Below are 18,293 nucleotides of genomic sequence, written 5' to 3'. Positions count from 1 at the left end.
TTTCTATCAATAAATAGATGCTAACGGTGAGAGGGGTCCCCGTCACCTCCTTCTAAACGTGTCATAAAATCGTTTACATTTACCTGAGAGCAGACGGACCTCAATTTGAGTCTGAAGAAGGGTTTCGGCCCGAAACGTTGCCTATTTCCTTCGCTCCATAGATGCTGCTGCACCTGCTGAGTTTCTCAAGCATTTTTGTCTACCTCAATATTCTAGCGTGGAACCTGGTGAATCTGTGTACACTATTAGACGAGGAAACACTTTTTCTTAGAACGGAGACGAGGAAACACTTTTTCTCACAGAGAGTGGTGAGTGTGGAATTCTCTGCCTCAGAGGGCGGTGGAGGCAGGTTCTCTGGATGCTTTCAAGAGAGAGCTAGATAGGGCTCTTAAAAATAGCAGAGTCAGGGGATATGGGGAGAAGGCAGGATTGGGGATGATCAGCCATGATCACATTGAATGGGGGTGCTGGCTCGAGGGGCCAAATGGCCTCTACTCCTGCACCTATTGTCTATTGTCTAAATGGATGAGGTGACCCCAGACGTGATCTAAACCATTTAATTTCTTGTATATTTCACATCTTCCTGACCTGACGACACATTTCTCAGGTAATTAATTCTTGATTGTTTTGTTTTGATCTGCAGCCGCTGTTTGTAAGTGTGACACAAACTGTAAAGAAGGAGCCATTTAAGTGAGCAAAAACTTGGTTTAAAAGATGTACTTTAAAAGTACATCGTACTTTTGCAGGGAGTGCAGCGTAGGTTCACCAGGTTAATTCCCGGGATGGCGGGACTGTCATATGCTGAGAGAATGGAGCGGCTGGGCTTGGACACTCTGGAGTTTAGAAGGATGAGAGGCAATCTCATTGAAACATATAAGATTGTTAAGGGCTTGGACACGCTAGAGGCAGGAAACATGTTCCCGATGTTGGGGGAGTCCAGAACCAGGAAACACACACAGTTTAAGAAAATGGGGTAAGCCATTTAGAACGGAGATGAGGAAACGTTTTCTCACAGAGAGTTGTGAGTCTGTGGAATTCTCTGCCTCAGAGGGTGGTGGAGGCCGGTTCTCTGGATGCTTTCAAGAGAGAGCTAGATAGGGCTCTTAAAGATAGCGGAGTCAGGGGATATGGGGTGAAGGCAGGAACGGGGTACTGATTGGGGATGATCAGCCGTGATCACATTGAATGGTGGTGCTGGCTCGAAGGGCCAAATGGCCTACGCCTGCACCTATTGTCTATTGTCTATTGTCTAAAATGATGAGCAGGAGTCAGACAGGTTTATGGCTACAGTTCCAGAACTTAATACCATTATTGACGTTATTAATATTATTCCCTTCATCATGTATCTGTACACTGTGGACGGCTCAATTGTAATCATGTATTGTCTTTCCGCTGACTGGTTAGCACGCAACAAAAGCTCGGTACATGTGACAATAAACTAAACGCAAACTAGACTAAAACTTAATGTTAGACTGTATGCATTAACATTACCAGCTAACACCATCCCTTACTGCTTTAGAAGTTAGTGATGCACCATCACTTGTTGTCCTGCTGGTGAAGTGCTGTTGGATAAGGAATTCCATTATTTAGACCCAACAACAATGGAAAAAACCGCAATGTGGTTCCATATCTGTGTGTTAGTAACAAATCGAGCTGCCTGTCTTCTTCCATCGAACATGTCCAAAGACAGGCAGCTCGATTTGTTACTAACATATATGAGAGAGAAGCGAGTGTCACCAAACTTCTGAATTCTCTGTGGTGGAACCCTCTCCAAGACAGACACACGTGAAGCTCACCGTTTGACCTGTTTTTACAAAATGTTAAATGGTCAGCTCGACATAGACTACAAGACCTACACCAAACCCAAACCAATTAGGAGCAGACGAGGGCATTCGATCCAATTTGTGATCCCAGCTACAAAGACAGATGTGTACAGCAATTCGTTCTTCCCCCGCTCAATTAAAGCATGGAATAATCTCCACCCAACTATAGTTACCCAACCAGACGCAACTCAATTTAAAGTAGCTCTTTCTTCCCAATAACCCTTTCTGGTTTAAGTCCTCCCTCCACCACCTCCAGTTTACATTCCATTTGGAATATTTTGGAGGACCAAGAAACCAAGAAGAACCAAGAACGAAAGGTTGGTGCATTCCCAAGCTCAAGGGCTTGGGTCGCTGTGATCCCATCGATGAAACCTTGCAGACATGTTGCGGGTGTAGGTTGCACTCAACATGGAGATGATGAGTGACGGTGAAGAGCGTGTATAATTACAGGAGAGGTTTGGATATGAATCGGAATCAAGCCAGCTGTTCAGTCCTGGAAAATACTGCACCTCTTGAGTATTGACAGAGTCGCACTCGTCCGGACAAATGGATAGAATTCCAACACATTGTTTATTTGGGAAGATGGTAGAGTAACTCAGGTCAGGCAGCATCTCTGGAGAAAAGGAATAGGTGATGTTTCGGGTCGAGACCCTTAGGGAGGTTTTAAGGAATCAGGAAGAAAGGCACCATGACAGAATGCCCTGCCTGTAGCCTATCTTGCTAGCCATGCATGTATGTGGCCACCTGGTTAATAGTATGGCCAGGATATTGATGATCAAGGATTACACCATTGCCAGCCACTGCTAATGTCAGTCTATAGTTGCTGGACGTGATATGAGGGAGGACCCAGAGTGATCTGCCATCTGATTGTTCCTCTGTTTAAAAGGCAAGCAGGGGTTTGGAATGTGTAGGTAGGAACTGCAGATGCTGGTTTACACCGAAGACAGACACAAAATGCTGGAGTAACTCAGTGGGGCGGGCAGCCTCTCTGGAGAGAAGGAATGGGTGAGGTTTCAGGTCGAGACCCTTCTTCATTCAGACTGGACGTTTCGGGTCGAGAAGCCAAAAACGTCACCCATTGCTTACTTCCAGAGATGCTGTCGGTCATTCATCACCATCGTTTAAAACATTAGCGACACATCGGTGCTGGTTTCTGACAGGAACGGTGACAGATGCACCACACATCTCCGTCCACCAGTTCCTGCAGACTTCCTCCGCTGGAAGTGTAGGATTTTGGTGTGTGTGTGTGTGTGTGTGTGTGTGTGTGTGTGTGTGTGTGTGTGTGTGTGTGTGTGTGTGTGTGTGTGTGTGTGTGTGTGTGTGTGTGTGTGTGTGTGTGTGTGTGTGTGTGTGTGTGTGTGTGTGTGTGTGTGTGTGTGTGTGTGTGTGTGTGTGTGTGTGTGTGTGTGTGTGTGTGTGTGTGTGCTTTATCATCATTCCTTACAATGCTATGTACGATTGTGATCGCAACTTCTACTGAAGTGTGGATGACCGTTGGCTCGCTAGGAGCTCATCCGCCCTTTGACAGGTCTTGTTTTTGGTCCTGCTGGGGGTCCACAGCCCCCTCCTCACCTGGCAAACCAGGTGGGGGGAGATGGTTTAGTCGCCGACTATCCGACCATGGAGCAGGTAGCACGGGATTACATGGTACCCGTGGCGGAGGGAACTCCCACCCCTGACCCGACCTGGCAGTGCCACTGAGTTACTCCAGCATTTTGTGTCTATCTTTAGGGGGTTTGGAATCACCGTTTAGAGCTTGTTTTGGCCTGGAGCCAGTTTTCTTCAAGCAGGCTACAGTTCTTGGATGAAAACCATGAAGCACATTTAGGGGGAAAGAAGATTAAAGTGAAGGAGAAAGGATTAAAAGGTTATAGTGACAGGTTTAGTAAAAGATGAGAGAGGGCTGCTGTGACGAATGAATAACAGCAAAGACTAGTTGGGATGAATGGAACTGGAGCTGGAAATCACATTAAGAACTTTGTGTTTGCCTAAACTAAACTAAATGATGTCTTTACGAGGGATGGAAAATGCCCATAATATCAGACCCACTGCAGGTTGAATTGAATGGAGTGCAGATTTATGTGCATATAACTGCAGTTGTACAGGGTCTTGGTGAGACCACACCTGGAGTATTGCAGACAGCTTTGGTCTCCTAATCTGAGGAAAGACATTCTTGCCATAGAGGGAGTACAGAGAAGGTTCACCAGACTGATTCCTGGGATGTCAGGACTTTCATATGAAGAAAGACTGGATAGACTCGGCTTGTACTCGCTAGAATTTAGAAGATTGAGGGGGGGGATCTTATAGAAACTTACAAAATTCTTAAGGGATTGGACAGGCTAGATGCAGGAAGATTGTTCCCGATGTTGGGGAAGTCCAGAACAAGGGGCCACACACAGTTTAAGGATAAGGGGGAAATCTTTTAGGACCGAGATGAGAAAAACATTTGTTTTCACACACAGAGAGTGGTGAATCTGTGGAATTCTCTGCCACAGAAGGTAGTTGAGGCCAGTTCATTGGCTATGTTTAAGAGGGAGTTAGATGTGGCCCTTGTGGCTAAAGGGATCAGGGGGTATGGAGAGAAGGTGAGAACGGAGAGGTTGAGAAGGAGTTCCTTCCCAGAGGCAATTCGGACTGTAAACGCCTATCTCACCAGGGACTAACTCTACAGAACGTTTTTCCTTCCATTATTTATTATGTAAAAGAATATGTGTGTTATGATTGTGTTTATAATTTGTTTGGTTGTTTTGTTGTTTGTCTTTTGCACAAAAGTCCGCGAGCATTGCCACTTTCATTTCACTGCACATCTCGTATGTGTATGTGACAAATAAACTTGACTTGACTACAGGATACTGAGTTGGATAATCAGCCATGATCATATTGAATGTCGGTGCAGGCTCGAAGGGCCAAATGGCCTCTACTCCTGCACCTAATTTCTATGTTTCTATGTGCACAGATTTAGGGTAAGAGGGGAAAGATTCAAAGGATGACCCGAGTGGCAAACTTTCACACTAGGGTTCATAAGTGGTTGGAGCAGAATTAGGCCATTTGGCCCATCAAGTCTACTCTGCCGTTCAATCATGGCTGATCTATCTTTCCCTCTTAATCCCATTCTTCTGCCTTCTCCCCACAACCGCAGACAGGTGGATATGTGGAACGAGATGCCAGAGGAAATGGTACAGCCAGGTACGAGGACATTGTTTAATACGGTGGTTCCCAACCTTTTTTTAGCTCATGGCCCCCTTGGGATCTTTTAATTTTTCTGTGGCCCCCCCTGACATTATTTGCGGAAAAAAAGTACTTCAATATTATAATACCTTCCATAAAAATATCAGTGTCTATTAATTGCGAATATATTCTCTTTTATTCTATTCCACAAACATCAAAAATATTTCAACTACATAGATTTCAATTTATTACAACTGAAATTTAGGAGGCAGCTCTGTGGCCCCCTTCATTGAACCTGTCGCCCCCTAAATCCCAAAATGTTTCTGTGGCCCCCCTGAGATTTGCCATGGCCCCAGGTTGGGAATCACTGGTTTAATAGACGGTAGACAAAAGTGCTGGAGAAACTCAGCGGGTGAGGCAGCATCTATGGAGCGAAGGAAATAGGCGACGGTTCGGGTTGAAACCCTTCTTCAGACATTTAATGGACATTTGGACAGATGCACGGATAGGAATGGTACATGCGACTAGTTCGGCTTGGCAACTCGGTTGGCATTGGATAGTTTGGTGAAAGGATTCTGTGCTACGTAAGTCTATGTCCATATTAATGCATATTAAATCAGTGAGACACGGGAAGTTATAAGAGTAGAACAATTATAAACAAATAAACATAGAAACATAGAAAATAGGTGCATTCGGCCCTTCGAGCCTGCACCGCCATTCAATATGATCATGGCTGATCATCCAACTCAGTATCCTGTTCCTGCCTTCTCTCCATACCCCCTGATCTCTTTAGCCACAAGGGCCACATCTGACTCCCTCTTAAATATAGCCAATGAACTGTGGCCTCAACTACCTTCTGTGGCAGAGAATTCCACAGATTCACCGCTCTCTGTGTGAAAAAGGTTTTCCTCATCTCGGTCCTAAAAGATTTCCCCCTTATCCTTAAACTGTGACCCCTTGTTCTGGACTTCCCCAACATCGGGAACAAACTAAAATAGTCAATAATGTCGACATGCTGGCAAGGCAACCAGGGCAGATTTCACACAGTAAATGGTGAGTCCCTGGGAAGTGTTATAGAATAGGGAGACCTGGGGTGCACGTATATAGTTCCGGCAAAGTGGCAACATAGGTGAACTCTCTGTCCTGGGTCTCCTCCATGGCCACAGCGAGCAGCACCGGAAATTGGAGGAACAGCACCTCATATTCCGTTTGGGGAGTCTGCACCCCGGGGGCATGAACATCGAATTCTCCCAATTTTGTTAGTCCTTGCTGTCTCCTCCCCTTCCTCAGCCCCCCTGCTGTCTCCTCCCATCCCCCAGCCTTCTGGCTACTCCTCCTTTTCCCTTTCTTGTCCCCACCCACCCCCGCCCCCGATCAGTCTGAAGAAGGGTTTCGGCCCGAAACGTTGCCTATTTCCTTCGCTCCATAGATGCTGCTGCACCCGCTGAGTTTCTCCAGCTTTTTTTTGTGTAACCTAGTAAATAAGATGTTTGGTGTGCTTGTTTCCTATCAGTCAGGGTATTGAGTACAGGAGGTAGACAAAAATGCTGGAGAAACTCAGCCGGCGGGGCGCAAAGTCTCCAGAGATTTCCGTTCAGGTTTCCTAAGTGGGACAGGGGCATTAGGAACTGCAGATGCTGGTTTAAATCGAAGCTGGAGTAACTCAGCGGGACAGGCAGCATCTCTGGAAGGAAGAAATGGGTGATGTTTTGTGTCGAGATATCACTGATTTAATATGCATTAATATGGACATAGACTTACGTAGCACAGAATCCTTTCACCAAACTATCCAATGCCAACCGAGTTGCCGTGCCGAACTAGTCCCATTTGCCCGCGTTTGTACATGTACCATTCCTATCCATGCATCTGTCCAAATGTCTATTAATAGCGGTGCAGGCTCGAAGGGCCGAATGGCCTACTCCTGCACCTAATTTCTAAATGTCTGAAGAAGGGTTTCGGCCCGAAACGTTGCCTATTTCCTTCGCTCCATAGATGCTGCCTCACCCACTGAGTTCCTCCAGCATTTTTGTCCACCTTCTATTAAACAATGTCCCCGTACCTGACTGTACCATTTCCTCTGGCATCTCGTTCCACATATCCACCAGGGTGTCTGCGGTTGCGGAGAGAAGGCAGAAGAATGGGATTAAGAGGGAAAGATAGATCAGCCATGATTGAACGGCTGAGTAGACTTGATGGGCCAAATGGCCTAATTCTGCTCCGATCACTTATGAACCCTAGTGTGAAAGTTTGCCACTCGGGTCACCCTTTGAATCTTTCCCCTCTTACCCTAAATCTGTGCACATAGAAACATAGAAATTAGGTGCAGGAGTAGAGGCCATTCGGCCCTTCGAGCCTGCACCGCCATTCAATATGATCATGGCTGATTATCCGACTCAGTATCCTGTACCTGCCTTCTCTCCATACCCCCTGATCCCTTTAGCCACAAGGGCCACATCTAACTCCCTCTTAAATATAGCCAATGAACTGGCCTCAACTACCTTCTGTGGCAGAGAATTCCACAGATTCACCACTCTCTGTGTGAAAAATGTTTTTCTCATCTCGGTCCTAAAAGATTTCCCCCTTATCCTTAAACTGTGTGTGTGGCCCCTTGTTCTGGACTTCCCCAACATCGGGAACAATCTTCCTGCATCTAGCCCGTCCAACCCCTTAAGAATTTTGCAAGTTTCTATAAGATCCCCCCTCAATCTTCTAAATTCTAGCGAGTACAAGCCGAGTCTATCCAGTCTTTCTTCATATGAAAGTCCTGACATCCCAGGAATCAGTCTGGTGAACCTTCTCTGTACTCCCTCTATGGCAAGAATGTCTTTCTTCAGATTAGGAGACCAAAACTGTACGCAATACTCCAGGTGTGGTCTCACCAAGACCCTGTACAACTGCAGTTATATGCACATAAATCTGCACTCCATTCAATTCAACCTGCAGTGGGTCTGATATTATGGGCATTTTCCATCCCTCGTAAAGACACAATTTAGTTTAGTTTAGGCAAACACAAAGTTCTTAATGTGATTTCCAGCTCCAGTTCCATTCATCCCAACTAGTCTTTGCTGTCATTCATTCTCCACAGAAACCTTCTCTCATCTTTTACTAAACCTGTCACTATAACCTTTTAATCCTCTCTCCTTCACTTTTATCTTCTTTCCCCTTAAATGTGCTTTATGGTTTTCATCCAAGAACTGTAGCCTGCTTGAAGAAAACTGGCTACAGGCCAAAACAAGCTCTAAACGGTGATTCCAAACCCCCTAAAGATAGATACAAAATGCTGGAGTAACTCAGTGGCACTGCCAGGTCGGGTCAGGGGTGGGAGTTCCCTCCGCCACGGGTACCATGTAATCCCGTGCTACCTGCTCCATGGTCGGATAGTCGGCGACTAAACCATCTCCCCCCGCCTGGTTTGCCAGGTGAGGAGGGGGCTGTGGACCCCCAGCAGGACCAAAAACAAGACCTGTCAAAGGGCGGATGAGCTCCTAGCGAGCCAACGGTCATCCACACTTCAGTAGAAGTTGCGATCACAATCGTACATTGCATTGTAAGGAATAATGATAAAGCACACACACACACACACACACTGCACACACACACACACACACACACACACACACACACACACCCCCACACAGACACACACACACACATACACACACACACACACACACACGCACACACCCACACACACACACACACACACACACACACACACACACACACACACACACGCACACACCCACACACACACACGCACACACCCACACACACACACACACACACCCACACACACACACACACACACACACACACACACACACACACACACACACACACACACACACACACACACACACACACACCCGCACACACACACACACACACACACACACACACACACCAAAATCCCACACTTCCAGTGGAGGAAGTCCGCAGGAACTGGTGGACGGAGATGTGTGGTGCATCCGTCACCGTTCCTGTCAGAAACCAGCACCGCTGTGTCGCTAATGTTTTCAACGATGGTGATGAATGACCGACAGCATCTCTGGAAATAAGGAATGGGTGACATTTTTGGCTTCTCGACCCTAAACAGCCAGTCTGAATGAAGAAGGGTCTCGACCTGAAACCTCACCCATTCCTTCTCTCCAGAGAGGCTGCCCGTCCCACTGAGTTACTCCAACATTTTTTGTCTGTCTTCGGTGTAAACCAGCAACTGCGGTTCCTACCTACACATTCCAAACCCCTGCTTGCCTTTTAAACAGAGGAACAATCAGATGGCAGATCCCTCTGGGTCCTCCCTCATATCACGTCCAACAACTATAGACTGACATTAGCAGTGGCTGGCAATGGTGTAATCCTTGATCATCAATATCCTGGCCATACTATTAGGTTAACCAGGTGGGCGCATACATGCATGGCTAGCAAGATAGGCTAGAGGCAGGGCATTCTGACATGGGTGCCTTTCTCCCTGATTCCTTAAAACCTCCCTAAGGGTCTCGACCCAAAACATCACCTATTCCTTTTCTCCAGAGATGCTGCCTGACCTGCTGAGTTACACCAACATCTTGTGTCTGTCTTCCCAATTCAACAATGTGTGGGAATTCTATCCATTTGTCCGGATGGGTGCGACTCTGTCAATACTCAAGGAGTGCAGTATTTTCCAGGACTTGATTCCGATTCATATCCAAACCTCTCCTGTAAATATCCACGCTCTTTGCCGTCACTCATCATCTCCATGTTGAGTGCAACCTACACCCACAACAAGTCTGCAAGGTTCATCGATGGGATCACAGCATCCCAAGCCCTTGAGCTTGAGAATGCACCAACCTTTCGTTCAGATATGGAACCACATTGCGGTTTTTTCATGGGTCTAAATAATGGAATTCCTTATCCAACAGCACTTCACCAGCAGGACAACAAGTGATGGTGCATCACTAACTTCTAAAGAGCAGTAAGGGATGGCATTAGCTGGTAATGTTAATGCATACAGTCTAACATTAAGTTTTAGTTTAGTTTACGTTTACAAGATCAAGATACAAGATACAATTTATTTGTCATTTGGACCCCTTGAGGTCCAAACGAAATGATGTTTCTGCAGCCATACATTTCAAACAAATAGACCCAAGACACAACATAATTTACATAAACATCCATCACATCGCTGTGATGGAAGGCCAAAAAAACTTATCTCTCCACTGCACTCTCCCCCCCCCCCCGATGTCAGAGTCAAAGTCAAAGCCCCCGGCTGGCGATGGCGATTGTCCCGCGGCCATTAAAGCCACGCCGGGTGGTGCAAGGTCGCACACCGGGTCTTGATGTTAGAGCCCCCGGCGTGCGCTCGCAGAGTCCCGCAGCCATTCCAAGCCGCGCGGGGCGGTGCTGTAAGGCCCCGCTCCAGGAGCTCTTCGACCCCGCAACTCGGGCGGGAGAAGTCGCCGTTGCGGGAGCCCTGAAAAGCGGTCTCCCTCCAGGGACCCGCAGGCTCCCGGTGCCGCCGTCCGCCAGACCCGCAGTTGCAGCCTCTGAATCTCCGGAGGTCGGGCAGCAGCAGCAGCGCTCCACCACCGCTCCACCCGCTCTGGACTCGGCCAGCTCCGCGACGGTGAGGTGAGTCGTCGGCACCAGAGCCCCCGGTCTTCTCCTGTTGGAGGCCGCTCCTTGTTGCAGCCCCAATGACAACGGAGACCCGACAAAGAAAAGGTCGGGTCTCCCGTGCAGGGAAAGATTAAAAGTTACCTCACCCCCACCCCCCACACACACACCCCAACAAAAAATAACAAAAACTACATAAAAACATAGACAAAAAATAATAAAAACGCAGACGGGCTGCAGAGGCCGCTGCTGACGAGAGTCGCGCCGCCTGCCGTATTTCGCCGCGGAGTTTATTGTCACGTGTACCGAGGTACAGCGAAAAGCTTTTGTTGCGTGCTAACCAGTCTGCGGAAAGACAATACATGATTACAATTAGAGCCGTCCACAGTGTACAGATACAGGATAAGGGAATGATGTTAATAACGTGAATAATGGTATTAAGCTCTGGAACAGTAGCCATAAACCTGTCTGGCTCTCTCCTGCTCATCATTTTAAAGGACATCTCTTAAACCAAGCTTTTGCTCACTTAAATGACTCCTTCTTTACAGTTTGTGTCACACTTACAAACAGCGGCTGCAGCTCAAGACAAAACAATCAAGAATTAATTACCTGAGAAATGTGTCGTCGGGTCAGGAAGATGTGAAATATCCAAGAGATTAAATGTTTTAGATCACGTCTGGGGTCACCTCACCCATTTAGACAATAGACAATAGACAATAGGTGCAGGAGTAGAGGACATTTGGCCCTTCGAGCCAGCACCGCCATTCAATGTGATCATGGCTGATCATCCCCAATCAGTACCCCGTTCCTGCCTTCTCCCCATATCCCCTGACCGCTATTTTTAAGAGCCCTATCTAGCTCTCTCTTGAAAGCATCCAGAGAACCGGCCTCCACCGCCCTCTGAGGCAGAGAATTCCACAGACTCACCACTCTCTGTGAGAAAAAGTGTTTCCTCGTCTCCGTTCTTAATGGCTTACCCCTTATTCTTAAACTGTGTGTGTGGACCCTGGTTCTGGACTCCCCCAACATCAGTGAACATGTTTCCTGCCTCTAGCGTGTCCAAGCCCTTAACAATCTTATATGTTTCAATGATATACCCTCTCATCCTTCTAAACTCTTAAACTGTTTAAGTTAAGCTATTTAAGTTAAGAATTGCAACAGTCCAGGGGGTATATTATCTGTTTCAAACGCCCAGCTAGGGGCGACACAGCCACAGAGTAGCTGCCTCACAGCGCCAGAGACCCAGGTTCAATCCTGACCACAGGTATTTGTCTGTACGGAGTTTGTACGTTCTCTCCGTGACCTGCGTGGGATTTTACCGAGATCTTCAGTTTCCTCCCACACTCGTGCAGGTTTGTAGATTAATTGGCTTGGTATAAATGTAAATTGTGCGTAGGATAGTGTTAGTGTGCGGGGATCGCTGGTCGGCGACTACTCTGTGGGCTGAAGGGCTTGTTTCCGTGCTGTATCTTTAAATTCAACGTTGAACATAGCTAACAGTATTGTATCTCAAGGAAGATAACATAAACACATCTAAATGATGTATCTTGTAAAATAATTAATTCCATTTGGACTGGTTCTTCCCAGCTGTTATCAGGCAACCATCCTATCAACAATTACAGAATGGTCCTGTGTTACTTTCTACCTCATTGAAAACCATCGAACTATCTATAATCGGACTTTACTAGACTTAATCCTCAGTTATGGTGTGCCACTGTTTATCATGCACTAGGATAGTGTTAATGTGCAGAGATCGCTGGTGGGTGCGGACTCGGTATGCTGAAGGGCCTGTTTCCGCGCTGTATCTCTAAACTAAACTAAACTAAACCACATAGATTCAGTAGATAATATTCCAATCTCAGGACCACTTGATTCACTTGGCATAGCACATAGTTCCTGACAGTTAATTTAACCACATTGACAGAAGTATGTTTCCTATTCAGATATTCCTTATCTACAAGTGGCCGACAGCCAGATTTCTATTAGCATGAGCTACTTTCATAGAAACATAGAAATTAGGTGCAGGAGTAGGCCATTCAGCCCTTCGAGCCTGCTCCGCCATTCAATATGATCACGGCTGATCATCCAACTCAGTATCCCGTACCTGCCTTCTCTCCATACCCCCCTGATCCCTTTAGCCACAAGGGCCACATCTAACTCCCTCTTAAATATAGCCAATGAACTGGCCTCAACTACCCTCTGTGGCAGAGAATTCCACAGATTCACCACTCTCTGTGTAAAAAATGTTTTTCTCATCTCGGTCCTAAAAGATTTTCCCCCTTATCCTTAAACTGTGTGACCCCTTGTTCTGGACTTCCCCAACATCGGGAATAATCTTCCCGCATCTAGCCTGTCCAACCCCTTAAGAATTTTGTAAGTTTCTATAAGATCCCCCCTCAATCTTCTAAATTCTAACAAGTACAAGCCGAGTCTATCCAGTCTTTCTTCATATGAAAGTCCTGACATCCCAGGATTTCACATTTAATTTTGTGTTTCCCTTGTTATTATGACAAAGTATTTAGTTTCTATTCGTCCTCTCCCTAAAACACCGAAAAGATCAACACTGGACCGACAGCGCTGACCAGTGAGATTCCAAGATGGCGTCCAAGCCAGGCGACTCTGTGTGTGCTTGTCACAGAGAAGTAGATCTGCAATCACGAAATACAATCCCTCCACTCTCTCAAACCTCGACTCTGACAGTATCATCTTTATTTTGGTTTAGTTTAGAGATACAGCGCGGAAACAGGCCCTTCGGCCCACCGTGTCCGCACCGACCAGCGATGCCCGCACGCTGCTCAAGTCAAGTCACTTTTATTTCCATAGTAAACATAGAAACATAGAAAATAGGTGCAGGAGGAGGCCATTCGGCCCTTCGAGCCAGCACCGCCATTCATTGTGATCATGGCTGATCGTTCCCTATCAATAACCTGTGCCTGCCTTCTCCCCATATCCCTTGACTCCACTAGCCCGAGAGCTCTATCTAACTCTTTCTTAAATCCATCCAGTGACTTGGCCTCCACTGCCCTCTGTGGCAGGGAATTCCATAAATCACAACTCTCTGGGTGAAAAGGTTTTTTCTCACCTCAGTCTTAAATGACCTCCCCTTTATTCTAAGACTGTGGCCCCTGGTTCTGGACTCGCCCAACATTGGGAACATTTTTCCTGCATCTAGCTTGACCAGTCCTTTTATAATTTTATATGTTTCTATAAGATATCCCCTCATCCCTCTAAACTCCAGTGAATACAAGCCTAGTCTTTTCAATCTTTCCTCATACAGTCCCGCCATCCCAGGGATCAATCTCGTGAACCTACGCTGCACTGTTCCAATCAGAAGGATGTCCTTCCTCGTGATTGAAGCAGTGCAGCATTGTCAAATATTTTCAGCAGCTAATACAAGATAGACATTTGAGCGAGAAGAATAATATGCTTGGATGGTTCAACACAAAGCACTACTACAAGACAGTAAGTCTGGGAAGGCCTGAAAATGTACAATTTGTTGAGAGGACATTCACACAATCAACATACATTTAAAAAACAACTCTCGCTGGCCAAAGTGCTTTACATTGGCGGAGGTACTAACGTTATACTACAGTGGTTCATAGATTAAGCACATACATAAATACACACATATAGCCCTCCCTCAGAGGACGTCAAGAAAGGCTTGAGAGTAAAGATAAGTTTTAAGTCTGGACTTAAAGGAGTCGATGGAGGGGGCAGTTCTGATGGGAAGGGGGATGCCGTTCCACAGTCTAGGAGCTGCAACCGCAAAGGAGTGGTCAGTCGCCCATGAGCTTATGCCTAGACCGCGGGATGTTCAGTAACCCCGTCGGCCGATCTGAGGGGCCTGGAGGTGGTGTGGTGGGGAAGCAGACTTTTGATGTAGGTGGGGGCAAGCTCTGTAGACATAGAGGAGGATCTTGAACTGTATACGGAACCGCACATGGAGCCAGTGGAGAGAGGCCAGGATCGTGGTGATTTTCCGGGTGCCCGTCCTATCCTACACACGCTAGGGCAGGGATTCCCAACCTTTCTCATCCCATTTACCCCTGGCAACTTTAATAGCACATAACAATGTTATGTCACTTGTTTATGAACAACTAATGATGAACAGATATACCAGTATACCAGAACCAAACACAGTCAGTCAATGAGAAAAAATATGTGCAAATCCAGAGTCAACAAATGTACTTTCTGGGTAGGCGAAATGTATCCCCTGGGGGTAAATTTACCCCAGGTTGGGAATCCTTGGACTTGGGACAATTTAGATCTTGGAGGGGGTGGAAGATTGCATGGTCCGCCCTGTTACAACGAATGCAATCAACTCGACGTGCACAAACGGAAGATCAAGTAGAACAAGTTGTCCAACAACTTTAGGCTGTGCACGCCACATGCAAGAAGAAGAAGGTCTTGGAGAAAACCCACGCAGTCACGGGGAGAACGTACAAACTCCGTACAGACACCACCCGGAGTCAGGATCGAACCCGGGTCCCTGGCACTGTAAGGCAGCAACGTTACCATACTCTTGTTCTTATGACAAAGCATTTGGTTTCTATTTAATCCCGCACTAAAACATCAAAAGATCAACACTGGACTGCTAGCACTGACAAGGAGGACCCTTGTGGTCCTGGCTCGAAGGGCCGAATGGCCTACTGCTGCACCTATTGTCTATTGACCCAAGATGGTGCCCAACCCAGACAACTCATTATGTTCTAATCATCAAAAAGTGGATCTGCAACAGGCATTACACTTGCTCCACTCTTGTACACCTATACTCTGACAGGATCAAGTACACCTCTGGTACACCAGTCATTGTACAAATCTGGTACACCAGTCATTGAAACTACAAACCTGCTACACCAGTCATTGAAAGTACAAATCTGCTACACCAGTCATTGAAAGTAGGAATACAGGTGCAGCAGGCAGTGAAGAAAGCAAATGGTATGTTAGCATTCATAGCAAAAGGATTTGAGTATAGGAGCAGGGAGGTTCTACTGCAGTTGTACAGGGTCTTGGTGAGACCACACCTGGAGTATTGCGGACAGTTTTGGTCTCCTAATCTGAGGAAAGACATTCTTGCCATAGAGGGAGTACAGAGAAGGTTCACCAGACTGATTCCTGGGATGGCAGGACTTTCATATGAAGAAAGACTGGATAGACTCGGCTTGTACACGCTAGAATTCAGAAGATTGAGTTGGGATCTTATAGAAACTTACAAAATTCTTAAGGGTTTGGACAGGCTAGATGCAGGAAGATTATTCCCGATGTTGGGGAAGTCCAGAACTAGGGGTCACAGTTTAAGGATAAGAGGGAAGTCTTTTAGGACCGAGATGAGAAAATCATTTTTTACACAGAGAGTGGTGAATCTCTGGAACTCTCTGCCACAGAGGGTAGTTGAGGCCACAGTTCATTGGCTATATTTAAGAGGGAGTTAGGTGTGGCTAAAGGGATCAGGGGGTATGGAGAGAAGGCAGGTACAGGATACTGAGTTGGATGATCAGCCATGATCATATCGAATGGCGGTGCAGGCTTGAAGGGCCGAATGGCCTCTACTCCTGCACCTATTTTCTATGTTTCTATGTTTCTACACTGTGGATGGCACAACTATAATCACGCATTGTCTTTCCGCTGACTGGTTAGCACGCAACAAAAGCTTTTCACTGTACCTCGGTACACGGGACGATAAACCAAACTCAAATTCAAACCTGTCCAAAAGTTCTGTTTCTTGTCTCAAATGTGACCACATGTTAACCGATCGTTCTTTATCTTGACTCCCATTTCTTGCAGGACTTCTTGCAGTTCTAGTGATGTTATTCAGTTACGTAAAACCTGCAAAGTCAACTCCTCTCCAACCAGTCTGTGACATCCGCGTACTGGACAATTACATTCGAGAAGCGAAGAATGCTGCAAATACAGCGGTAGGTAGGCCATTGTGTGAGCTTATGTGGTCTGTTATTGGTATAATGTAATGTTTCATTTGTGTTTACATAGACAATAGGTGCAGGAGTAGGCCATTCGGCCCTTCGAGCCTGCACCGCCATTCTTCCAAAGTCGAGGCTAAGTTGATGACAGTCTGAAGAAGGGTCTTGACCCAAAACATCGCTATCCATGTTCCCCAGAGATGCTGCCTGAGTTAGTCCAGCACTTTGTGTCATTTTCCTTTGTATACTAGCATCTGCATTTACTTGTTTCGACATAAAAACATAGAAAATAGGTGCAGGAGTAGACCATTCGTCCCTTCGAGCCTGCACCGCCATTCAATATGATCATGGCTGATCATCCAACTCAGTATCCTGTTCCTGCCTTCTCTCCATACCCCCTGATCCCTTTAGCCACAAGGGCCACATCTAACTCCCTCTTAAATATAGCCAATGAACTGTGTGGCCTCAACTACCTTCTGTGGCAGAGAATTCCACAGATTCACCACTCTCTGTGTGAAAAATGATTTCCTCATCTCGGTCCTGAAAGACTTCCCTCTTATCCTTAAACTGTGTGTGTGGCCCCTTGTTCTGGACTTCCCCAACATCGGGAATAATCTTCCTGCATCTAGCCTGTCCAACCCCTTAAGAATTTTGAAGGTACACAAAAATGCTGGAGAAACTCCTCCCTCACCTACTGTATCCGCTGTTCCAGGTGCGGACTCCTATATATCGACGAGACTAAGCGCAGGCTCGGCGATCGTTTAGCTGAGTGGTTCTTTTAACCTTTTTGGCACCAGTACGCACATACACGAACAAAATACTGTATGTGCTATGTACCTTTGTTAGGTTCCTAAACATGGGCTCAACAAATTGCTATGTTATTAGTGTCCCCTTCATGACCCCTGGCAAAGCCCCAAACGACCCACATAGGCGGTCACGACCCCCAGGTTAAGGACCACTGGTTTTAGCTGAACACCTCTGCTCAATCTGCCTTGGCCTAGGCGCTCTTTACACACTTTAACTCCCACCATCCCGTTCCCACACTGACCTTTCTGTCCTGGGCCTCCTCCACTGTCAGAGTGAGGCCCAGCGCACAAATTGGAGGAACAGCACCTCGTATTTCGCTTGGGCAGTGGTATGAACATTGACTTCTCTAACTTCAAGTAACCCTTGCGTCCCCTCTCTCTCCATCCCCCTCCCGCACCCGAGTCATCCTACTAGTTTCACTGTCGTCCTGCTTAATTTCACTGTTATCACCTTCTCCACAGCCAACAATAGACCATTGTGGACTCCACTTTTACTTGATCATCCTTGCTGGCTTTGATTTGTCCCGTTTGCATTCCTTTCGTTCATTTGCCTTTTGTACCTTTTTCGATTTTCTCCCTACCCTCTCCCCTGACTCTCAGTCTGAAGAAGGGTCTCGACGAAGGGTTTCCAGGACAAGGGGTCACAGCTTAAGGATAAGGGGGAAATCCTTTAAAACCGAGACGAGAAGAACTTTTTTCACACAGAGAGTGGTGAATCTCTGGAACTCTTTTTAATCCTTATTCTTATTATGCATCCCCAAATTGGAATTGAACTTGTAAGGCACACAGAGGGTAGTTGAGGCCACAGTTCATTGGCTATGTTTAAGAGGGAGTTAGATGTGGCCCTTGTGGCTAAAGGGATCAGGGGGTATGGAGAGAAGGCAGGTACGGGATACTGAGTTGGATGATCAGCCATGATCATATTGAATGGCGGTGCAGGCTCGAAGGGCCGAATGGCCTACTCCTGCACCTAATTTCTATGT

General features: G+C 46.6%; 1 protein-coding gene across 3 annotated transcripts in view; it reads left to right on the top strand.

Annotated features, from left to right (window-relative positions):
- The window catches only part of LOC129693527 (erythropoietin-like), a 73,880-nt gene that overhangs the window by 37,422 nt on the left and 18,165 nt on the right, over window positions 1-18,293 (top strand). For all 3 annotated transcript variants that reach the window (XM_055630336.1, XM_055630335.1, XM_055630334.1), the window contains exon 2: window positions 16,371-16,501. In XM_055630336.1, the coding sequence (XP_055486311.1) occupies window positions 16,391-16,501 (111 nt within the window). In that variant the 5' untranslated portion in view covers window positions 16,371-16,390. The remainder of the gene's footprint in view (window positions 1-16,370; window positions 16,502-18,293) is intronic.

Source organism: Leucoraja erinacea, unplaced genomic scaffold (assembly GCF_028641065.1).
Source record: "Leucoraja erinacea ecotype New England unplaced genomic scaffold, Leri_hhj_1 Leri_330S, whole genome shotgun sequence".
In the NCBI taxonomy this organism is placed as follows: domain Eukaryota; kingdom Metazoa; phylum Chordata; class Chondrichthyes; order Rajiformes; family Rajidae; genus Leucoraja; species Leucoraja erinaceus.
Note: the sequence above shows the minus strand (reverse complement) of the source record. Positions and strands in the feature narration are given on the sequence as shown.